We start from the raw sequence: 24790 nt of genomic DNA, 5'->3' as shown, positions 1-24790 counted from the left end.
TTATTATTATTATTATTATTATTATTATGTTTAATATTATTGTGTCATGTTTTATGTCTTATTCTTTACATTGTGATTTTATTTCTGTTCAGCACCTTGGTCAACTGCTTGTTGTTATCTGGCGCTATGTAAATAAAGCATTGATTGATTGATTGAGCTCTTAGCTCTATAGGTGTACGATAAGATAAGATGAAGATGTATTATTTGACTGTAAGTTAGAGTTTTATATTTCACTTGTTTCCTATATTCACTGTGGTGTTGTCTTCCTCACTGTAATTGTGTGGTGACTGATGTGGTGACTTATTATGTAAACTCATGACCAACTCAACACTACAGCCACACCTTCATTTCTCACTGCTGCCTCAGCAGTTTATTGCAGCATTGCAGCTTTAAAAGGCTGAGTGCCCTCCTCCTGGGTGCACCTAACCACGCTCTTGACACAATCTCGTATTTGTTCACTACATGGAAATGGAAGACCAAATGGAGAGCCGAAGGAGACAAGGAACTAGCAAAGAAGACTTAATATGTAAGATAAACCAACTTTTCTAATTAATTTGTCGTCTCATTTGTTATGTAAATGAATAAGTTTAACAAGCGAGATAAGTAACTACAACCATTTGACTGAAATGGTAAATGATAAATGGTCCATATTTACTGTATATAGTGTTTTTATATACTCTTTCAGGGATCCAAAGCACTTCACAGTAGTTTCTCATTCACCCATTCACTTTCACACAGTGATGCCAGCAGCTGCCATGCAAGGCACTCACTTGAAACAACTTGGGGTTCAGTGTCTTGCCCAAGGACACTTCCACATATTGACCATGGGCAGGGGCTCAAACTATGACTTCAACAAAGGAAGTTATGTGAACAGTATTATTTTTGCTGACTATAGTAGGGGCTCACCTACTGTATGCAGGTAGAAACAGTCTCAACAGCTAGGGCACAGTACTATTGATAAGTCATCACAAAATCGTGTTGAACAAAGTGCTGTCCCTCTAAAATACAAACAAAGCCAAGTAAAACAACAACAATATAGTTATAGTACAATATAGAGTTTTTACTCTTCAATGTTGCTGACAAATTGTAATAATTACAATTAAAGGCTTGCTGTATGTGTAATTTGTTAGGTTTAGTTGTGTAAGGTCTTAAACCTTACCTTGTAAAGTGCCTTGCGATAACTTTGTTTTGATTTGGCTATATATAAATAAAATTTAATTTAAATAGATTGGGAGCCTTGTTGTTTGGCTTGTGCTGTATGTGCTCCCTGATTTGGTTGTTGATAAGGGCTTGTTGACATTTACAACTCTGAATACGATGGTGGTTTTTCAGGTCTTCTAAGTCTATTGCCTGGGATCATGTTACATGCAATGTGCATGCTGTTTGCATTTGGTTTCATTAAGGTTTTGTATTTGTTAGTATAGACTTTATTTACAAGGGTAAACAATAAATGTGACCTTTATGTCTGAAGTTCCTCTTGGAACTTTATTTATACTGTATGTTTTAGTGAGGTTTAAAGAAGTTTTACTATTGAGGAAAGTGCAGAGGTGACAAACAAACATATACAGTACATGTGCATGACAGGAGATACAGGAAGTTTCATATAAAGGATTCATATAAAACTTTAAACTATGATCTATTTTCCCTGTAAAAACTGTATTGATTTTGTGATGTTTTAATTTCCATGAATGTATCTTAGTTGTTAATGCATTCAATTTGGGACTTACAGTAGCACATCCCTGTATCAATAGATCTTCGATATTCTAACTGGCAGACTGGTCAGTAAGGATGAGCAGACACGTCTCAACCTACCTCACCCTCCCTATGGGGCTCCCCAGGGCTGCGTTCTGAGTCCCCTGCTGTACTCACTGTACACATCTGACTGCCTGGCCACAACCAACTCAACTACATCATCAAATTTGCAGACATCACTGTTTTAGTTGGACTTAGTAACCTCCTGCAGCAAAACAAAGGAGCTGATAGATTTCAGCACAAAGCAGGAGAGGAAATATCTGACCCTGGTGATCAACAAGAACCCAGTAGAGAGAAGGAACTGAAAGGCCTGACAGCGACTCTACCACCTCAGATGCATGAGAGTTTTCCTGCCTCAGCATCAGGTGTGTCCCTGAGTGAGACAGGTTTAAAGCCCACCAACACACCAAGTGTGTCCTTGAATAAGACACTTTGCACTAGCTCCCCAGGCGCCGCACTGTGGCAGCCCACTGCTCCCCTCGGGATGGGTTAAAATGCAAAGAATAATTTCCCCAACGTGAGATCAAAAAAGTTCAATTATTATTATACTGTTTATGTTGTACAATGTGCTATTGCACTTTACATAGTACATATTCCATAAAGTTTATTTATAATTATTTATTGATCTCTACTCCACTCTTACCTTATCTTTAACTTCACATTTGGGAAGTTGTGTAAGCATTCCACTGTCTACTTTTTTTTGTAAAACAACAGGAAAAAGTAGGTATTTTAATAATATTTCACATTATTAATGTGTCTCTAACCAACATGTCGTTCCTCTTCCAGCTGAACGCACAGGGTCTTTGGGATGCTGTGGCTGGGTCATTGTCATACTCTCTGGCTTGTTTACAATTTGCCTTTTCCCCTTCACAATTTGGTTTTGTCTGAAGGTGAGTGAAGTATTCTAAACAGCAGTGATGATTATTTCCCCCCAAATTTAAATATGAATTGAGCTGGTGTTGTTTTCCAATTGTATTGCAGATTGTCCAAGAGTATGAGCGTGCTGTTATCTTCAGGCTGGGCCGCATCACAGACAGGAAAGCAAAAGGACCAGGTAGGTGCAGGTTGTAACAACAGTTGCACATTTACTTTGTTACAAGTACTGAATTATACGTGGACTGGTGTGGTCGCATGACATTAAAACCCAACTGGGTTTTAACCACATTAAATGAAAACCTGCACTAACTTTGTTTCAAGGTTCTAGGTATTTGCTTTTTTGAGCCAAATTAATATGTTTTTGTTGTTTGTTATTATGTACTGGAAAAGTACACAATTCATTATAATACAGTAGATGTCCATTCTTCTTTCAGGTATTTTCTTCATTTTGCCATGCACTGACTCCTTTGTGAAAGTGGACCTCAGAGCGGTTTCATTCAACATCCCACCACAGGAGGTACAATTGATTCACTATAAACCAACTTGAAAGGGAAGGATGCTATTTTGCAACCTTATAAAATGTTTTGTGGGCATGTACTGCACATAAACTGTCACACATTTCTACTTTAGATCCTGACAAAGGACTCAGTCACAGTCTCTGTAGATGGAGTGGTGTACTTCCGGGTCAACGATCCCATTGCTTCTGTAGCCAATGTTTCTAATGTTAACTTTGCTACATGCTTGCTGGCACAAACTACACTCAGAAATGTCCTGGGGACCAAGAACCTGGCTGAGGTCCTGTCTGACCGTGTGGGCATCGCCCACAGCATGCAGGTACAGAATCTAAATCTAAAATATGACAATCATCTTGTAAATGAACACCCATTAAAAGACTCTCTGCACACAAGCAGCTCAGGTAGCTCTGGGAGTAAAAGTACTCTCTGAATGGCATGAATAATTTCACTAAACCCTAATAAAATGCACCACATACAGTACACACTTTATTATACTATACAGCAGCTATGAGCTAAAGCTCTTCTGTATTTTCCAGGCCACCCTGGATGAAGCCACAGACAACTGGGGCATCAAAGTGGAGCGTGTGGAAATTAAAGATGTGCAGCTGCCAGTTCAGCTGCAGCGAGCCATGGCTGCTGAAGCTGAGGCTGCACGGGAAGCCAGAGCCAAGGTCAGGACATATAACATGACATGCAACATACATGCAGGCCTGTGCTAGAAAGTCATTTAGTCAGTTAGAGAAAAAAGGTGCATTGGTGAGTGAGTTGTGCTGTGCTGTCTTCTTCATCAATGTGCAGGTGATTGCAGCAGAAGGTGAGATGAACGCCTCTCGTGCCCTGAAGGAGGCGTCTCTGGTGATAGCGGAGTCTCCCTCAGCCCGGCAGCTTCGCTACCTGCAGACTCTAAATACTATTGCAGCCGAGAAGAACTCCACCATCATTTTCCCCCTGCCCATGGATGTCATGTCTCACTTTATGCGAAAGGGAGGTCCTGACATTTACACTTATCAGCATCTCTGTTAAATGCCATTAAATATTTATTCTTTCTGTTTTGTGTCTGGCAATTCTTCCAAAAGCTTAAAATAAAATAATGATAAATCAACGTTACTTGAAATTAAATTATATTTAAATGACAGATTGTCTTCAACATATTGCAGTGGCCCAAGGGGGTTATTTCTACCTTAAATAACAGTTCTTGTGTTCATGGTTTTTGTAGTTAAAGTTAGGATTTAGGTGATGCTATAAGTTTTGTGAAGTTAATTTAGCCCTTTGTTTATGTGTCTCTGTAATGTGTTCTCTTTTGTTTTGTGTGCTGCACTCTGAGGGGGGAGAGTGTGTGTGTGTGAGTGGTTTGAAATGGGTTCAAATAAAACTGACCATCTGAGTGGATACTTGGATGGTAGCAAAAGATCAACGCTCTTCTCTCTCCTTTTTCTTACGAGTTGCCTGGGGTCGTGTGGTGTACTGTATAGGTCACGGGGACTCTCACCACTAGACTAGCATAGTTAGCGGCAGAAGCTAGCTTGGCGTGTTAGCTGCCTGTGGCAACTGTCGACCCTGTGGTCACCACATTTGGTGTCAAAAGTGAGATTGCCACCAGTCATACGCGCCATCTTGCAATACGGGTGGCCAGAATGGAAAACAATGATGGACTTGAGCAAGCTGCTAGGGCGCATGTGCAGCATGTCTTACTGCTGTGGGGAATTGGGCATTTCACCCAAGACTGCCTGGCCTTGGCACCCAGGGACAGAACAGGGAAACTGGGGGTGGATCTATTGGGAGGCTGGGGGGCACAGGTCGATCTACTGAGGGGCTGCCTTAACCTTGGTGCTGTGACAGTACAACTTCGGATGGGACGGAGTCACTGCAGAGACAAGCACTGGGAAGGAGAGATGAATCACCAGACCATTGCCTGCAGTCAGCCCTGGTTCAGAGCATGCCAGCTACAGCACTGGTTCGGAGCACGCCAGCTATAACCCTGGTTCAGTGCATGCTAGCTTCAGCTTCAGCTCAATGCACGCCAGCTGCAGGTTGCCTGCCACCTTCAGCGGAGACCGTAGCCGCCGTTAGGGAATTGGGGACCCGGTGTGGTCAGCCCCTAGATTTGGGACTGCTGAACCAGCTCCTGCAGGAGTATGTGGACATATTTGCAACCCGGGACAAGGACTGCACCTGGACAGGACTGGTCCAGAACCACATAGATATGGGGGATAGACTACCCCTGGATAAGCGACAGGCTGCAGAGGACTCCATCCCGAATATGGCAGCTAATGGGGTGATTGGACCGTCTGATAGCCCATGGGCTGGTCATGGTGCGGAAAAAGGATGGTGGTTGGCTGCCATGTGTGGATTACAGAAGCTTGAACCAGGTAATCAGGAAGGACTCATATCTGCCAGGTATCACAGGTTGACGATGCACTGGATTATGATGTTGGCTCTACCTGGTTCAGCTCTTTGGACTTGAGGAGCGGTTACTGGCAGGTCAATCTAGCGGGAGAGGTGCGAGCAAAAACTTGATTCACCATAGGCCAGGGACTGTGGCAGTTTACTGTTATGCCGTTTGGGCTGTGTATTGCCACTGCTACCTTAGAATGTTTAATGGAGCGGGTCTTGAAAGACATTTCCCAAAGCCGCTGTGCAGTGCACTTGGACAATCTGCTCGTGCATGCCAAGGACTTTGACAGTGCTCTGGACAATCTGCGGGAAGTGCTGACTGCCCTCCGGGGGGCTGGATTACAATTGATTCTTGCAAAGTACAGTCTCCTGGCCAGAGAGACACACTTTTGTGGTCAGTGAGTCAGTGGTCAATGAGGGGGTGGGCACAGACCCAGCCAAGGTGTTGGCAGTAGTGGAGTGGCCACAGCCAGAGAACATTAACAGGCTGCAGAGTTTCTTGGGCTTGGCTGCATACACCGCTGATTCATCAAGGGCTTTGCCACCCTGGTCGCTCCCCTTCACACAAAGGACAGCGCTTTGAGTGGGCGAAGGACTGTGCCAGTGCTTTTTAACAGCTGAAGGCTGAAAAGTTGGTCCGAGCCCCAGTGTTAGCTCACCCTTGACCCAGCGCAGCTAGTCGGGCTGGTGCTAGCACAACTGGGAGATGGTGGAGAGAAGGTGGTCATGTACCACAGCAGCAGCCTCAGCAGACCAGAGCGGGACTATTGCGTGACCAGGCGAGAGCTGCTGGCTGTAGTATTGGCTGTATGACACTTCAGGTTGTCAAACAAATTTTCTGTGCAACATTTGTGCAAGCCGGTACAAGACTTATATTCATTACTGCTCAATAACCCTTCAGTGACCTCATACTCACTCTACCTGTACTGTACTGCGTTGTACTGTGCCAACACAAACTGTTCTGTCGCTGTATTCCCGTACTGCGTATCTGTACTGCTGTTGTGTGAAGTAATGTCCCCACCGCGGGACTATTAAAGGTTTTCCTATCTTTTCTTATCTTAGGTCCTACCCACTGCTGGGCACCCGTTTCACCCTAAGGACTGACCACACCTCGCTCACTTGGCTGCTTAGTTTTAGACAGCCTGAGGGTCAGGCAGCAAGGTGGATTTGACATTGCCATCCAGCACAGACCTTGGCACCAGCATGCCAACGTGGACGCCCTCGAAAGACGGCCCTGCTTCAATGAGGAGTGCAGGTACTGTCTGTGGCAGCGACCATCAGTGGCAGTGGCAGCAGTGACCTCATCCTCCAGCAGCGGGCACAGCGACACAGAGCTTCCCACGGCAGAGATAATGCGAAGACTGTGAGCTGGTTAAGGAGGCAGTTCTATTGGCCTGGCTGCAGATAGGACGCAGAGCTGCACGTCCATTGTTGTGACGTGTGCCCAGTGCACAAGGTTCACACGGATCATTACGGATAGTTTGTTCGTTCACTTGTCAAGTGACAGCCAAGCCGTGCAGGCTCTGTTGCGAGCAGAATCACACGAGTTCCTTTGCTATTCGTTCATACGGATCCTTATGGATCATTCGTTCGTTGTTTTTTTTGTCATCTGACCGCTACCATGTGACTGTTGCACTGTTAAACAACAATGGCAGGGAAGATGCAGGACATAAGTCGCATTAATGTGGTGGGTGTTTGCTTTCCTACTGTAGGTTGGCACATGGTTTGAATTGCTACTATAATTTGTCCGCTGAAGCAAACCATGTGGTCTTCAGCATATAGTGTTTGTGAACCGCGACCATTTCTACCATGCCCACAGCGACATCTGCTGTAAATGAACGGAATGAACGAATGACTTAAATGATTTGTTCACTTCACTGTTTGAGGGTTAGAGATCCGAGTCAGTTCAAAGAATCAAACTTCCTATTTCTAGAGCAGTCGCGCTCCAGCAGGCTGGCTCTGCCCTCTCTCATCTCAACCGTTGCTGAGGCAGGTACAGAGGAAACCCAGAAGCACTAGTTGTAGTCTGAGCCCGAGGCAAAAAGTCTTCTGAGATGTTTCAAAAGCTTTTTGCAGAGGAATGAATAATAATTTCTCTGCATAGATAATATTGAGGAATCTGAGTGTACCTTCATTCTTGCATACTACCCAAGGTCATTTTGGTCAGCCCCATAGAAAATCAGTGAAGTTTTCCTTTTCAGTGTTTTAGTGTTCTTGTTACACTTGTCTTCCAACCGCCAGGTGGCACTGTTTCGTCCGGTGTTTGCTTGCCCTGTTTGTACATCCATCCATCCATTTTCCATACCGCTGAATCTCATATGCGGGGTCGCGGGGGTGCTGGAGCCTATCCCATCTGGCTGCATCAGTATAGTGGAATTTGTTCATGTTGTAGTAGATCAGGGTGCTCAAAAGAGTCAGGACAAAGACACTGAAAGCAAAAGTAAGGGAGCAGAGACAAACGTCTGCACTCCTCAAGAGGCAGAAGTAGAAATTTATATTTGTCTATTTTATGTCGCTTCTTTGCTCTTAGGTGATGTTCTGCTGTTATTAATGGACATATTGACTCAATATCAAGAATAATACATAGACAAGGTTATTTGCCTTTCACCACACCCATTTATAAACAGCTGTTATTAGTCATGAGACCTTGATCAGCCACTGGTGAGAATACTTCTGTGTATGAATAGCTAACACTTAAAAGCACTATAAATATTGTTTAGTATTAGGTGAAATATGGAAATGTATACAGTACATGTGTACATGTATACAGTGTTTACTAGCATTTCACAGAAAGCAGAAGTAAAGACCAGTATGCATGAGTCAGACTTCTGCTGCTGGGTTGGGGCTGGTAAAAGTCATTTTCCCAACATATTAGCATTTCTTCTCCATGTGACAGGAAAGTGTAGCAATGATGGAATAATGTCATGACTCACACACTGAAACTCTCATTAAGAATATGAGATTTATTATTCTACTGAGTTTTATATTTTATTTTTTTTATTACACTCACACTTGTGTTATTGTGTGGTGCCTTATTATGGAAACTGATGACCAACTCAACACTAGTCACACCTGCATTTCTCCCAGCTGCTATGGTTTAATACAGCGTTGCAGCTTTAAAAGGCTGAGTGCCCTCCTCCTGGGTAAGTGCACGTACAGTAACCATGCTCTCAACACACTTCCCCTCGTATCTGTTTACTACATGGACGACCAAATGGAGAGTCAGAGGAGACGAGGAACTAGCAAAGAAGACTTAATATGTAAGACAAAGCAGCTTTTCTAACTAATTTGTCATCTCATTTTTAATGAAAATACATTTGTTTAACAAGAGAGATAAGTAACTACATCCGTACGACACAAAGTACGACTTCAGCAAAAGAGCAGTTTACATTTCCCTGTTGTCGTGTTAAATTGATACCAGTTATGTGAACAGTATTATGTATGACTACAGTAGGGGCTCACCTATGCAGGTAGAAACAGTCATAACAGCTAGGGCACAGTACTATTGTCAACTCTATTGTCATAGAGACATTAACGTTGTCCCTGAGAAACAGAGTCCCAGAAGCATGTGACTGAATTGGCCAAGGAGCAAGTTTGCTTTATTGTAATAGGCAGAGCTGTTTGGCTTGTGCTGTATGTGCTCCCTAATTCGGTGATTAAGGGCTTGTTGGCATATTACATTTCTGAATATGATAGTGGTTTTTCAGGTTTTTTTTCTCAGTCTGTTGAATAAGACCATGTAACATAATATACTAAGCTGTGTGCTTGTTATTTGCATTTGCTTTCATTGAGATTTTTTTCTTTGTTGGTGAAAATACTATTTACATGTGAAAACAATAAATGTGACCTTTATATGTTAAGTTACCCTTGGACCTAACTAATACTGTACGTTTTAGTGAGGTTTTACTATTATGGAAAGTGCTAAGCAGACAAACAAACATATACATATGCATGAGGAGTGATACAGCAAAAATGATTTTTATGTAAAACTTTAAACTATGATTCTATTTTTTGTAGTAAAAACTGTAGAAATTGATTGTATGATGTTTTAATTTCCATTAATATATTTTAGTTAATTTGTTAAATTTGGGATTCAGCACATCCCTGTATCAGTAAATCTCCAATATTCTAACTGGCAGACTGGTCAGCAAGGATGAGCAGACACATCTCAAACTACCTCACCCTCGACACTCGCGCTCCCCATTTTTTTCCCCCTGCGTTTTGAGCCCCCTGCTGTACTCACTTACACATCTGACTGCGTGGCCATGACCAACTCAACTACATCATCAAATTTGCAGACATCACTGTTGTAGTTGGACTGATTTCAAACAAGAATAAGCCTATCTGGGGGAGATTAGGAATCTGGAGAACTGGTGCCAGAGGAACAACTTCCTGCTTAATACCAGCAAAACAAAGCAGCTAATAGTGGATTTCAGCACAAAGCTGGAGAGGAACTATCCGACCCTGGTGATCAACAGGAGCCCAGTAGAGAAAGAGTGAACAGCTTCAAATACCGCGGCGTTCACATCACGCAGGACCTGTCATGGTCCACAGAGAGCATAGTGTTAGTGTCACAACAGAGTATCCGTCTTACCCACCTGTCCAGCCCAAGTAATCAAACCACAAAAATATGTACTGTATATGTTGGTAGAATGTATTTGCCTCGGTAAAACGAGGCAAACGAAACAAATTCTTCCACGATCTATTTAACATGTTAAAAAAATTAGAAAAAACAAAAGACAGGGTCACTTCCTTAGGCTCCTAACATAAAACAGGAAACCTTGCACAACCGCAACAGTTTACAAATCGCAGTTCACAGAACACACGGACAGGTGATGGGTTCGACGGGCGGAGAGAGAGGAGGCGGCAGCGCTGACATCCACCACTTAAGTCGAGGGCCGCCGTTCTCCAGAACAATCTGGAGCCACCACCTGCAACATCGTCCCTAAATACCCACACACATACCTCACGACAAAAGAAAAGAGACAGTACCCCCAGATAACAATAACACAGATAACAGCAACATAACGTATGTGCAATGTAAATTGTGTATATTAAGACCCACAGTCATAACACTGGGAAACATCATCACCTGGTTTGGGAACAGGAGAAGCTTCTTCCCACAGGCCATACGGATTCTAAACCAGAACTCCACAAGAGCCTGAACTTGTTCTTTGCACAAACAACACATACACAGTATACCTATATATATTGTACATTGCACAACTGCAGTTCCATCATACACATTCTATAAAGTTTACATTAGACTTGTTTTATTTATTCTTAATTATTGTTGAGAATGTAATGGAGTGGTATGATCAATGTAGAGAGAAAGTTCTTTTGTAAAACAACAGAATAAAGGAAATAACCAAAGGTCAATTACAGCTATATTAATTATATTTCACATTAATGTGTCTCTAACCAACACGTCGTTCCTCTTCCAGCTGAACGCACAGGGTCTTTGGGATGCTGTGGCTGGGTCATTGTTATACTCTCTGGCTTGTTCACAATTTGCCTTTTCCCCTTCACAATTTGGTTTTGTCTGAAGGTGAGTGAACTCACCTAGTTTACTAAACAGCAGTGATTATTATTTTACCCCAAATTTAAATATGAATTGAGCTAGTCTTGATTTTTGAATTGATTTCCAATTGTATTGCAGATTATCCAAGAGTATGAGCGTGCTGTTATCTTCAGGCTGGGCCGCATCACAGACAGGAAAGCAAAAGGACCAGGTAGGTGCAGGTTGTAACTATTTCATCAGTCAGAGCATTCTTGATTTAAAACTTTGTTTCAAGGCTCTAGATATTTGTTTTTTTGAGCAAGATTATTATGTTTTTTGGTGGGATGATCGCTTCCTGATGCTTCTATGGACAGAAAACTCCACCTTATTCCAAATTATTGCACTAAACTGTAATTTGTGTTAAAGGACAACCTGCAAATAACTACTGGTTTGTTATGATGAAGTTATAGATGTCTATTCTGTTTTCAGGTATTTTCTTCATTTTGCCATGCACTGACTCCTTTGTGAAAGTGGACCTCAGAACAGTTTCATTCAACATCCCACCACAAGAGGTAAAACTGATTGACTATAAACCATTATGAAAGTGGTACATGCTATTTTGCAACCATATAAAATGTTTTAGCTTTAATATGTGGGCATGTACTGCACATAAACTGTCACACATTTCTACTTTAGATCCTGACAAAGGACTCAGTCACAGTCTCTGTAGATGGAGTGGTGTACTTCCGGGTCAATGATCCCATCGCTTCTGTAGCCAGTGTTTCTAACGCTGACTTTGCCACACGCTTGCTGGCACAAACTACACTCAGAAATGTCCTGGGGACCAAGAACCTGGCTGAGGTCCTGTCAGACCGCGAGGGCATCGCACACAGCATGCAGGTATAAAAGTCTAGAATATGAAAATCATGTTGTAAATGACCACCTATCGAAAGACTCGAAGGCAGCTCAGGTAACTCTGGGGGTAAAATCACTTTTTGAATGGCATAAATAAGTAAAAATGCACCACATACACAGTGCAGAGGCCCAAAACAAAATGGGCAGTTACAAAATATCTAAATAAAAGTACTTTTCTAATTTTCTGTAATAATCTTAACAGCATTATAATAAACTATATTCACGGTAGTAGGGGATAGAACCTCACGTGTTCTCCTTTAGAGGCCAACATTGAGCTACCAGGAGCTATCTGAAATTATGAATTAATAAATAATTATTACCTCAGTGTCTATCATTCAGTTACACTCGGATTGTGGTCAAATAATTATCTTACCTGTAACTTCCTGCGCTGGCTGATCCCTTATTACAGTGGCTGACTCTCCCTCTGCCTCATATTGAGTAAAGGCAATTACGTTCAAGTTCATTATTAATGATACTACTTTACTTGCGTATAACACACGCGTGAAGGCACACACGTCCAAAAAATACTTTGAGTTGACAGACTCGAATATTTCGTCACTTACAAAGCAAAACAAAAGCTCCCGTGACCGAAGCCAGACTGTGGTTGGGAGTGAGTGGGAGTACGTGGAGTGACTGACAGAGACAGCGGCTGTTTGGGCTCGAGCAAGAAAAGTAAAACCCGGAGTAGAGTGAAAAAAAAACAATGACATACACATTTTATTACACTGTACAGTCCACTGTACAAAGTGAACCAGTTTTATTCGACACCCCACCACAAGAGGTACAGTAGGAATGATTGACTTTTAAACAACTTGAAAGCGGTACATGCTATTTTGCAACCTAATAAAATGTTGACAGAAGCAATATAATACAGCTGTTGTGTATTTTCCAGGCTAACCTGGATGAAGCCACAGACAACTGGGGCATCAAAGTGGAGCGTGTGGAAATAAAAGATGTGAAGCTGCCAGTTCAGCTGCAGCGAGCCATGGCTGCCGAAGCTGAGGCTGCACGGGAAGCCAGAGCCAAGGTCAGGACATATTACATGACACGCAACATACATGCAGGCGTGAGCTAAAAGTAATTTTATGCATTGGTTTCAAAGTTGAGTCAAAGAGTTGTGCATCAATGTGCAGGTGATTGCAGCAGAAGGTGAGATGAATGCCTCTCGTGCCCTGAAGGAGGCGTCTCTGGTGATAGCGGAGTCTCCCTCAGCCCTGCAGCTTCGCTACCTGCAGACTCTAAGCACTATTGCAGGCGAGAAGAACTCCACCATCATTTTCCCCCTGCCCATGGATGTCATGTCTCACTTTATGCGAAAGTGAGCTGCTGGCTTTTACAATTATCAGCATCTCTGCTTATACGTGATGGAAAAATATTTCATTGTAGAACAAACCGTGAGAATGCAACATTTGTTCAGCGCTGTGAGGAAAACTATCTAAATCTAATCTAATCTAATCTAATCTAAATATTAACATATCATTCTTAGTTATGCATTAAAAACATGCTAATCTCCAATATATTGTATACTATATACTACAATATGGATTGAAATGAATAAACAGACAGTTTTTCTGCCACTTTTCCAAAATATGTACCATATAGATGTTGTCAAAATATCAATTAATAAAGTATTTTTTCATGCTCTATTTGGTGAAAAGTTTCATAGGATGTGATGAAAAAAAGGTCATTTTGATCAAAAAGGGTCATAGTATGGTATGTAGTGAAAAAATGTTTCATACATAGTATAGTATAGTATAGTATAGTATAGTATAGTATAGTATAGTATAGTATAGTATAGTACTGTACAGTATGTAATCAAAAACATACACTACAACAAGGTGTCTTGCTAAAAATGTAAAACTTTAAAAATGCAAATCTTTAGTTTTAAGGCTGCATGTAAGTAAAAGTAAAGGGGCAAAGTGACCAAAGACAATAGTTTAATTAGAGTCCCTGCGTTCTCATGTGAGGACCGCACATTTTGGGTGTTCTGCCCCATATCTTTTAATTTTTCTCAATTTAGGCCTGTTGTCCTCGTACGTAACTACGTTTACCGCCATCTAGCGGTCAGAAAAGTGCATTACACGTGTTAATTTAAATCCAAGATGGCGTCAATCTCAAACGAGATGTTCTACAGCAGAGCCCGAGAGAAAACGGACAAGGTACAAAACCTAAAAACATTTCATAGTTGAAACCTGGTAATTTGTGCTTTCAAATGCCTGTAATTTCAGTTGGTATATAACTTTGACATGTTTTAGCAATAGTAACAATTCAGGAGGCTTTTAACTATGAAGTACTTGTATGAGGACTTTACTGGCAGCCACTGGACTACAGCATATGGAGCAAGACATTGATAGACAGTGGTAGCTTTCTCTACACATTAAATTAAACCCAAAGTCTCCATATGAGGACATAATATTTGGGACTCTAGGGGTTAATTCTTAGCCTTCAGGCTATCATGTCCTGGCGCTGGGATGGTCCCCCGTCCCATGAGTTATGAGAGTGGTCCAGCCCCAATATCTCAGCCACGCATGTTACACACCATTGGAAAGCTTGGACTCTAGTCTTTCCGGCCATATAAACCATTTTCAGCAAAAACAATCACAACACAGTCACCAAAAGCTCAAAACCCAATAACCATAAATCAATTAACTTTCCGTCACTTATTTTTGACAACTGTCTGAACCCTATACTTTGTCCACTCATTCGTGTTTGGTGTCATTCTGTGTTATGGTCCAGCGAATATAATCTAAAAGTGTTACGGTCCGGGAACTGCAAATGTTCTGCTCCAACTCCTGAGCGATAATATATAATAATAAAATAAAAAGATATTATATAATATGCAGTGTTGGACTTTAGAGCAGCTGGTCTATGGTTCAATCCCCCACATCACTATTTATAAAAAAATGTTTTTATAGTTTATACAGAAAAGTCTTTTGTCTTTTATTTGGATATTGTGTAACCCTTTTTTTGTTTTGAGCCACTGCCCTTAAAAATGCCTGTGCACGTTCCTGGCCTCCAGTCAGGCCAAAAGGCCAAAAAGACTACTTGTTTGTTACTGCATGCTTCTCATATTGTGTTAATTGCGATTCATCGCAGAAAACTAATGCAGTTAATGCGATTAAGGATTTTCATCGCTGCATAGCACGATTAAATACATAAGACATCATTCTTTTAGATCGTTTTTTGTCTCTAGTTCTTGTTACCAGTCATCGGGGAGATATTCGCTTATTTTTATAAGGGAAAAATTCATGCGAAGTTTCATCAGAAAATTATATCAGGTTTGTGTCTCTGTTATTTTGCTTCAGTATAACTGTAACAAATTGTTTCTTTCTTTAAAAACTAGAAGGAGATTCCTTTCCAATGACACTAAGCTCAATATTGTAGCCCTTACCATTTAGGAACTACAACCATTTTTATTTGAGTGTGGCAAATCAGCTCATAATGCACAAAATGGGGCTTAGAAGCTAACAGGCTAACAATAAACAAACTTGTATTCTAAATGCAATAGATCCAGGTGCAGATAACATATTTGAGCAAGAAAAAACATTTACTTAAAATGAAACACAAACATCCCAGACCTTTGTTGGATATCTTTAATACTGTATTCTCCCCAAAAAGTACAAATCAAACCATGTACCAGCATACTGTGTGTACATCACAAGTGATTCTTTGTCCTTCACACCTCCTATGCTACAGTTACAGCTTGACAGTCACAAATGCAGAAAGGCAAATAAGAGAAAGGGAGAGTGATAAACAGCAAAGACACAGAAAACATGCTTCTATTACTTTGTTGGTGCACTAAGACACAACTAATGTAAATGTATTTACATTCAAACATACAATCCGTTCCAGAGGAAATTCAGTAACATTTGTCTCTGGACATGTTTCACACAGGGCAATTGTACTGTCTAGCTTATCTCACCATTTCAAATTCTAGTGCTGAAAGCCAACAGTGGCTACAACAACATTCAAATAGTAAAGTGGACGTATTAAACCCTAGTGAATTAGATTAAGTTTTTGTGGGGCGGCTCAATCAAGTGCTACATATTAAAAAGCTGCTACATTGTGGTTAAAGAAGAGGTCCTTTCATAATAAATAAAATCATATGAATCACTTATATATAAAATGCAGTCAATACAATTTTGACATTCAGCGCATAGTGAGACACAATGTTAATGTCCACAGGACACATTGAAGGGTTGGTGAAATACCAGTTCATTGTTTAGAAATCATTGTCTATTCAAATGTGAACTGTTAATATTAAATTGGTAACTTTGTAAACAATAGTTCTTGTTGCATCCTCGTAGATTCGAGTTTTTACACCTGAAAGGATCGATAGGAGAACAATGAAAAATCCTTCAATGATGTACAGTAAGTGAATCTGAGGCCTAAACTTTTGAAAACACAGTGACCCTCTGACTGCTATTGTTGTATAATTAACTGTTAGTCAAAGACATTCTTAAAATCGAATAGTGTTGGTTTAAACCTAGTGGGAATTGAGATACTCTTCTCAAATCCGATGCTGTACTTGACATTCTTTTGTTAAAGTTTAACCCTGTGTAGGCATCATACAAAAATCTTTAAGATTTATGAAAATTATTATTCTTTTTTAACTTTTAATAACAAAACTGCTGGTATGACAATTAAAGATCTACTCAAATGTTATATTACTAAAAAACTGGCAACTTAAAAACATCACTCATTACATGCTGGTAATATGTTACATTTACTCAACTGACAACAGAAAAGTAACCAGGGGCATTGCAAGGAATTTCAAGGCCTTGTGACAAGCCTTGTTACCACCCCCACCCCATGCATCTACCTAACCTTTAGCAATTTTACATAAGTTGCAAATCCTAACTCATGCTCCCAGGAACAATGCTGTGACTCCCAACAGCTAACACAGACCTGCCCTCACGTCTTTTCAGAAGCCTTGTTTATGTACAGCAGTCTGAACAGCTTGTGTTTGCTTTGTTAATGTGCTATTACGAGAAAAATACTAGAGATTCATTGTTAACTTGTTGGATGTGATAAACATTTAGGACCCTGAGGCTGTGTTAGTCAGTGGAGTACAGTACAGGAGGCAGCTATGACATACAGTATGCTATAAAATTATTCATTTTCATCATATATATAACAAATGTTATCTTGGGAAATATATTGAGTGTATAATGTTTTGCAGAGAATCTATACAAAAGAAACTTGAAAGCATTTCTAATCTAAATTTAGAAAAGAATTCCCTGAACAATGTCTTCTACACCAACAATTCAGTGTAGCTTGCAAAAGTTTTCAACATAATAATCAAGGAATAGAAAGCGTCTTCCAGACAAACAGATAGAGAAGCCAGAGGAGGAAAGTTTAGAAGTGGCTGCACAAATCTAGTACGTCACAAAGAGGTAAACAGAAAGTGAACCTGTATTTGAAAATCTCCATAGCTTAACTCTTCATAGCTTATATACTCATACCAAATCATAAGGCTGTTCTCTTAACACCTGGTCAAAGTCAGAAGTACAGTATATTCTACAGTACAGCATATAAATCCTCTCTCCTGGGTACATCATATATTCCACTTGTGCATCTATACAGTAGGTGGTATTGTATAAGTTACAATCATCATTTGTTCCCCTCACACCTCAACCTTAATAAATAGACAGCAATATTACACACCAAGACTGGAAGACTGACACAGTACATGCTTGCCTAAACAGCAAAACACATGTAAGAAATAAATTAGATCTAAATATCTCCATGAAAGTACACAACAACACAGTGATTCCTGTGCTAGGTTTACCCCTTAGCATTGAGCGCCCTCCCTGGTACAGTAGCTTTGTGTTTTTGTTGGTATTGTTGCTGTTGAGCTACAGACACGACAGACTGCACATTCCCGTTGAGGTAAGTACAAAATGGCAGACGTAGTTTTTGCAAGTTGACCTGAGGGATCCCGAAAGTGAAGAGTTAGCTCATGTGGCAAGACGCTGTAGGAAGACCTGGCAAGGTTATAAAAGACTCAAAGTCTTCTGTGAGAACAGGGTTTCAGGTAGAACCTAGATCACTGAACTAATCAGAATTTGCTGTGATTGAGAAATGAGTCCTTGTTGGTCGTTATCTGCTGGTGAAACGGCAGGACTGAGTGTAAGGCGCTTCGTCGGGGAGTCTTCCAGGTGGAAACCAAAACAATTCAATTAAAAGCTGACTCATTTCTAAGAAATACAATCGATCGACTAGACATAACTCACTACAGGAAACTAATCCAGTGAGAGAGAACATACATAATTTATAAAGGACATTTTTGACACACCCGCGTTGGCTTCTGGTGATGTGCGTGTGCTACGTTCTGTCAGTTCAGTTCTGTGGCGATCACAACTGCCCATGCAGGGGAGGTTTAACTACACACTGACCCTATCAGTGTCACTATCATACATTATATACAGCTCAGCACTCTAGCAACAAAGAACTTGCAGCCATGTGAGTCAAATTAGTATCTGTCCTGTTTCTTCAACATGTACTACAATGCTGATCACATTCAAAAAGGGACGAGAGACAAAAAAGAAGGCTAGCAGAGCGATCGAAACGGAGCGAGAAATATTTGAGCTTATCGCTGTAAGGAGCTGAGACAAGCTGCTGGGCTGCAGCGATTTGGCGATGCTCTGTGCGTGGGCGTGGCTGGGCCAGGTGAGTAATTCTGATTGCTTGCTGCCCTGTGAGTGGGTGTGGCCGGTCCTGGGGAGAAATTTTGATTGGTGCAAGCTCTGTGGGAGGGTGAGCAGTACTGAGACTGCTGGGGACAGCCGTGGCAGTGGGTGGGGGACTCACAGCCGGCCACGGGCGAGGAGGAGAGGAATGGAGATGAGGGAAGTGGGGAGGGAGAGAAGGAGCGGTGTAGTGGAGAGGAGGTGGGGGACATGAGGGGACTGGTCTGAAGACGCCACAGCAGCTCCTCATTGTTCCGGCTGAGGCGCTTTTTCTCAGTGCTCTCCTTCTCAACGGATTCATGGAGGTTGGCGTTCTCCTCGGACAGTTGCCTGCAGGGACGGCAGCACAGAGAAAGCTGGGAACATGCTCAAATCAACTGGGATGCACCCACTGATAATGCTAATCAGCGCTAACAGCTTTGAGATGGTTATCAGTGATCCTACCTGGAGAGGACGAGGTTCTTTTCAATACGGGCCTTCAGATCTTCATTCTGCTGCTGCAGAACCTGGACCTTCTCCTCCAGGAACACGTTCTTTTGGGCCTGCTCAAAAGTAGAACAGACCACAGCGCAATCTTTCATTTACCACACACACTTACTGTAGGATCAAGAGCACATAGAGTATGCATGTGTCCGTCTCTGCACAGTGGAGATGGCTTATTTGAGCCTACCACTTTCTCCAGGTCTGAGATCTTCTTCTCCTGCTGGTGGATCTGCTGGTTCTTCATCTCTACAACTTCTTTCAAGCTCTTCAGATCTTGGTCAATGTGCTGGTATGGAGCTAAAGCGTCCTGTTACAGACATGACGACAGATGTGAGACATGTGCGTAGTCATGGAGCTTACTGATTCTTTCTTAGTTAAACTCACAACTATCTGTTCATCTGTGCTCCTCCTCAACGCTTCCTCAAACCGTTTTGCTTTGTCCCTCAGACTCTGGTTCTGAAAAGTCAGAGTGTCCACTTGATCCTAAACAGGCAAACACAAATTAGTTTGTATCAAACCGCAAAAGAGACCTGCAGGCATTTTTTATGTAATCATACCTGTAGAGAAAGTCTATGTTTCTCAAAGTCTTCTTCTAGAAGCACCTTCTGTTGATCATGAGCTTTCCTTAAGTCTGAACACAGATTAAGAATCACACACAATGATTATAGAACATTTTTTGTATTTCCAGTAATGGCAGCGACAAGTTGAGCTATTTAAATATAGTTTTAAATCATACCTCTCATGGTACGAGCGTGCTCCTCATGCAGTGTTGCCATGGTGATGTTATGCATGTCTCTGAGCTCCTGAATAGCAGCCTGATGGTTGACAGTCATCTCCTCCATCTAACACACACAGCAAAGGTCTTTAATTTTATTTCATGTGAAAGATCAGATTTCACCAAAGCCAACAGAAAACCCCCATGTTTCCCATGAGGCCTTTCTCTCACCTGCTCCTGATGCTGAGTTCTCAGCTCCTCCACCTCTGAGCGGCACTCTGCCTTCAGATGTTCAGTCTCTGCTGAGTGACACTTCCTAAGACCCTCCTCCACCGCCGCCAGCTCGGCTTCCTGCTGCAGCTGCAGCTCCTGCAGCTCCCGCTCGAACGCCACCTCCAGCGCTGTCTTTTCCCGCTGAAGTCTGTCCCACCGTGCTGAGTTGGAGGCTGTGCATGGAGAAACGTGTGGGTAATGATTGTGACGGTATCCTTTGTAAATGATGGCATGAATGTTGTGCTTTTTATCTCCCACGTGAAAATTTTGGAGTTAACAAAAAGTCTTAGATACAGGATAATAAGCCCTTTTCAAGACTGATGCACGTCTCCAGCTAAAAGGCCCTAGTTAAAAGTGATAAAGTAAATGAAATTCTCACCCATTTCTTCTCTGATCTTCTGTATTTCCATGAACAATTTCCTTTTGTTTTCTTCTGTAGTTTTATTCTGAAAGTTAGAAATAGACATTTTAAGATAATGCTTGCTAGAAACAATTTGCCATTGTGTTGCAAACTCATTCATTAGCAAGAAAATACCCTGTGGCCTTGAGCATTTTAATACTTAGGAGCTAATGCACAAAGTTTCGAACTGTGCTTGATATTTTCTTAAGTGAGGCCATCTCAAATCAACCTGCATGCGTTGTTTAGGAAAGCCACTGCTGCAGATGCAACTTGTTGCCAGCAGAGGGAGCTCAGCACCACAAAAACAGTCTTGTTTCATCCATCACTGTCTACATTGTAGGCAAGGATGATGGGAACACTCAAGATGGTGATCATGAAGAAATCAGACAGCCTCCTGACAGCCTGACAACGCTTTTACAGCTGTGGTCTCTGTGGCAAAATCATTCCCCCTAACAGCATGAATGCGGAGGACACAAGCTCAGTGACATACTGAACTCTGGGAGACCCAACTCACTCACCAAGCTGTGAATCTTACCCATGGTGTTAAATACTGAATGTGTTCTTGAGGTCACGTGTGGGTCCTGTGTGGATGTGTGATGGTTCAGTACAAGGTTAATGAAACAGTACCATATAAATCTAGATGGAATTGTGTATTAGGCTTTGGACCTTCTTAATCAGATGTGGCAGAAATGCTGTTGATGATAATGATGATGATGGTGGGCTTTGTACTGGCCATCAAAGAGCATTTTTTTTTTTTTGTGTGATTTCTCAGCATCTACCTGGAGGCAGTAATGTTGAGTGGTGATGATGAAGGCCTCTAAACCTAAGGAAGTCTTCCTCAGCTCTTCTCTTAGGACTCTCAGCTGCCTCTCCTGCTGCTCACAGCGTCCCTGCAGCCTCTGAACCTAGGAACAGCAGCACACACCTGAGCAGAGCCGGGCCAGAACCAGTATAGTGCTGCACATTCACCCAGCAACTCACCTCCTCCCTTTGTTCTTCCTTCTCTCTCTCCTCTGCTTGCCTCTCTCTCTCCTTCTGTTGGGCCTCCTCCTTCTCTCTCTGCAGGCTCTCCTGCTGTTCCTGCTGCAGCCTCTGAAGGGCCACGCAGCGAGGGGACCCCGGGGGAGCTGACCCCCGTACCGCCGCTGCAGGCCGCTGCACAGACTGGACTGCAGGCAGGAGGCAAAAACAAACAGAAAATTAAATTACACATCAGAGACGTGTCTGGGTGGCCATGTAATTAACTAAGAAAAATGCTGCAGGTAAATGTCTTGAAAGTATTACCCATACGTCAATAATTTGCTTTCATTAGCTCTAATTTCTGAATGCAACCACAACAGGTCTATCTGTACAGATGAGAGTGATGAAGCCATATGACAGAGGATATGTGACCTCACCTACTGCTAATGATCGTGTTCACATGATAAATGATAGTAAAGGTAATTGAATCCTCTCCTTGGAGGAAGCCTTGGGGTAATTCCCAGTCTGGTGTCCCTATAATGGGCCATTTGATCTCCTTGAATGTGATCAAGTAATTAAGATGTATGTACAGCATGTAGGAACTGCTCAATTTACAAAAATCTGTAGATATATTGTATTATTTGGACTATTTCTGTGTAAAAACACATTTAAATGATGGAGGTAATTCAAGGGCCAGACAGGCATAAGCACATGGCAGCCATTGTTCCTTGGAAAGGGCGGTCAATAAGCTACACTTCACCCACAAGCAGGGTAATTTTCCTGGGTGTGAGTCACCTTGTCATGCAGTGTGAACACACACACACAGGTCTGCAGGGATTCGAAGCTTCAGTTCACAGCATCTTTTGCTTGTGAAATTCATTTAAATTCACCATCTTCATGTTCAGACTGACAAATTAGCCTGTGTGAGTGTGGATGTCTTTACACACAATATTGAAATCACTGCAGCTGCACACCACCTGCCTCAACCACCTAATTCAGGCCTAGTGAAGCATGGGCAACGGTTTCCATAGCAACGCGAGGCTGAGCTTGGGGTGCGGGGTCCCAGGTAATGAGCGAGAGGCGGCGTAGAGGGAGGTGGGGATAAAATGATGGGAGAACTCTGGAGTGAGTGGGTACAGAGACAATAGCATGACACAGATACTGTAGGTTGGAAGGTAGCTGGGGAGGGACAATAGCTGTTATGGTGACGGTGCAACTTGACGGGAGGAGAAAAATGTGCACCCTGAAATATGGAAATTCATACGTGAACTAGGAAACCTTTGCTTCTAAAGTGAAAAAGGGCAAAATTAGCAAGTATTTTAATCACAGGCACATCATGTGCCTTTGCCCTGAAGACTTGTACTACGACTTCTAGAAGTTTTATGTAAATGATGTCGATGTCTGGCCCTTCTGCACACACACACACACACACACACACACACACACACACACACACACACACACACACACACACACACACACACACACACACACACACACACACACACACACACACACACTGATATCTGCAAGCGCCACCTGAGAGGTTAGTTGAAGGGTTGATGGAAATGGAATCACAATGTGAGAAATACTGAGAAAAGGAAGAAGGCAGAGACTGGTGTGTCTGTGGTTGAAGCTATTCAGGAGGGGTCAGTCATGAGGTGACTTTCAATGTCATTCCATTTCGCTGCAACTTCAAGTCGGAGCAGCACAGGAGGCTGTCGATATCTGTGTATCTCAGTAAACAAGAGAAAACACAGTGCCGAGAATTCTTGTGTGGGAGGAGAGAAGCTCCGGTGCTAGAAACTAGTAAGATGAAATCAAGTGAGGGGTGAGCAGCAACAGCAGTGCTATGGTGAAAACGTAGAGCGGGCGCAGAGAGAGTAAAGCCTCAGGAGGTCTGTGTCGACTGTGGACGGGAAGATGGGGAGGACCTCCACAAACCAGGAAAGAAACTAAGTTCGCCAGACTGTACACATTAAACCATCCTGTACTGGGCAACATAAATGTGTCTTTGTATGTTTTATAAACTGATGATTGCAACCATTTTAGATAACTGGACTCTGGACTCACCTGGAGACTGAGGTTTGGGGGGAACCACTGCGAGCCGCTTCGGGGACGATGGAAGGGAACGTGTGAGCTCTGAACTCCGCTGAAACTCCTTCCTGCCAACTGTCAACCAGAGAAGTTACAATCAGGCACTTATGTGTCTCACTATAGGAATATAGGAATGGGAAACGCACATTTGAATGTTAGATGACAAATGCATGCTGCTTTAAGAGATGCATCAGCTTTTTATAACACATTGTCAATCAAACCTCCCGACTCAAGCATCACACATCCAGCCTTTCCTGTCGACTCTGTCTCTTTTTCCTTGTTTCAATTTATTTGCAGAATTTCCCGAGTCCTATATTTTTTCAATCTTTCTGTTATCATCCTGCTTTGATCTGCACCTATCTCGCTCCCTGCTGCGCAGTGTAACTATATCTCCTGGGATTCTGGGTCAAAGAGAAGCGGAGCATGCTGGAGGAGCTGGGCCCATCACGCTGCTGCTCTGCCGTGACACGACACAGTGTGGAGCCAAGGCAGACGAGAATAACAATAGGCTCTGATACTGTTTCTTTGCTCTTGCATGTTCCCTTGTTTGTCACATTACATCTGTTGTCGAGATGGTGACGTGTGTGGGTGTACAAAATAAAAAAAAACAAAAAAACGCTAGATTTTAAATCATCAATGTGCGATACTGTATGTCTCACAGGAGCCCAGAATTCTGAAAACATGGGAAGAAATAAAAGCAGATGATGGTGAATAAGAGAGGGGGTTTGAAGAGGGTAACAGGGAAATGGCTGTGGAGCAGAGAGGCCTTGAAAATAAACTAATTAGACCTGTAATGGCTGAGAAGCCTCTGATCCAGAACAAATCCCCATATAACCCTGGAGAGATAGTTTAAACCTGCAGAGACACCGAGTGCGTGTGGGTTCACTGTCAAGTGTTGGTGTAGTGATGCAAGCCTGGCTCCCAGTGACTCATTACTGCCGGCACACACACACACACACACACACACACACACACACACACACACACACACACACACACACACACACTGTGAGCATCCCTTACTCCTGCTGAGGGAGTGTTTCTTCCTTGCAGAGATGCAGTAGCTGTGAGCTGAGTGCGTTCTGCATAGACAGAGACGTCTGCCTACTGAGGCCTGACCAACACTGAAAATATAGCACAGGGAAAAAGTTGTGCGTCTGCACGACTTGCTGGTTGTCGGCTTTTCTTCATCCATTTAGAGCGCATTTAAAATTGACT

General features: G+C 42.3%; 3 protein-coding genes across 5 annotated transcripts in view; 2 read left to right on the top strand and 1 right to left on the bottom strand.

Annotated features, from left to right (window-relative positions):
• The first annotated feature begins 397 nt into the window (after positions 1 to 397).
• On the top strand, positions 398 to 4553 carry LOC114869314 (stomatin-like). Its single transcript, XM_029173450.3, has 7 exons — positions 398 to 526; positions 2539 to 2642; positions 2734 to 2806; positions 3063 to 3145; positions 3259 to 3462; positions 3680 to 3814; positions 3942 to 4553. The coding sequence occupies exons 1-7, from the start codon at positions 463 to 465 to the stop codon at positions 4164 to 4166; spliced, it is 888 nt and encodes a 295-aa protein (XP_029029283.1). The 5' UTR covers positions 398 to 462; the 3' UTR covers positions 4167 to 4553.
• Positions 4554 to 6667: 2114 nt separating this feature from the next.
• On the top strand, positions 6668 to 13598 carry LOC129602892 (stomatin-like). 2 transcript variants are annotated; one of them, XM_055502056.1, is made up of 7 exons: positions 6668 to 6792; positions 10982 to 11085; positions 11197 to 11269; positions 11527 to 11609; positions 11734 to 11937; positions 12845 to 12979; positions 13086 to 13598. In XM_055502056.1, the coding sequence occupies exons 1-7, from the start codon at positions 6741 to 6743 to the stop codon at positions 13272 to 13274; spliced, it is 840 nt and encodes a 279-aa protein (XP_055358031.1). In that variant the 5' UTR covers positions 6668 to 6740; the 3' UTR covers positions 13275 to 13598. The 2 variants fall into 2 exon arrangements, with proteins under 2 accessions (XP_055358031.1, XP_029029280.1); XM_029173447.3 differs by lacking the exon at positions 6668 to 6792 and adding an exon at positions 8656 to 8797.
• A 1933-nt stretch (positions 13599 to 15531) lies between these two features.
• Positions 15532 to 24790, bottom strand: part of mtus2a (microtubule associated tumor suppressor candidate 2a) — a 28655-nt gene continuing 19396 nt past the window's right edge. The window contains exons 6-16 of one of the 2 annotated variants that reach the window (XM_029173403.3): positions 23549 to 23647; positions 21497 to 21684; positions 21295 to 21420; positions 20495 to 20561; positions 20074 to 20288; positions 19864 to 19969; positions 19685 to 19758; positions 19512 to 19610; positions 19315 to 19434; positions 19089 to 19189; positions 15532 to 18974 (exon numbers count right to left, since the gene is read on the bottom strand). In XM_029173403.3, the coding sequence (XP_029029236.1) occupies positions 18545 to 18974; positions 19089 to 19189; positions 19315 to 19434; positions 19512 to 19610; positions 19685 to 19758; positions 19864 to 19969; positions 20074 to 20288; positions 20495 to 20561; positions 21295 to 21420; positions 21497 to 21684; positions 23549 to 23647 (1625 nt within the window). In that variant the 3' untranslated portion in view covers positions 15532 to 18544. The remainder of the gene's footprint in view (positions 18975 to 19088; positions 19190 to 19314; positions 19435 to 19511; positions 19611 to 19684; positions 19759 to 19863; positions 19970 to 20073; positions 20289 to 20494; positions 20562 to 21294; positions 21421 to 21496; positions 21685 to 23548; positions 23648 to 24790) is intronic. The other variant, XM_029173405.3, reaches the window with a different exon arrangement.

The sequence above is a fragment of the Betta splendens genome, chromosome 14 (assembly GCF_900634795.4).
Source record: "Betta splendens chromosome 14, fBetSpl5.4, whole genome shotgun sequence".
In the NCBI taxonomy this organism is placed as follows: Eukaryota; Metazoa; Chordata; class Actinopteri; order Anabantiformes; family Osphronemidae; genus Betta; species Betta splendens.
The sequence above is the reverse complement of the archived record's forward strand: the minus strand, read 5'-3'. Positions and strand labels throughout refer to the sequence as shown.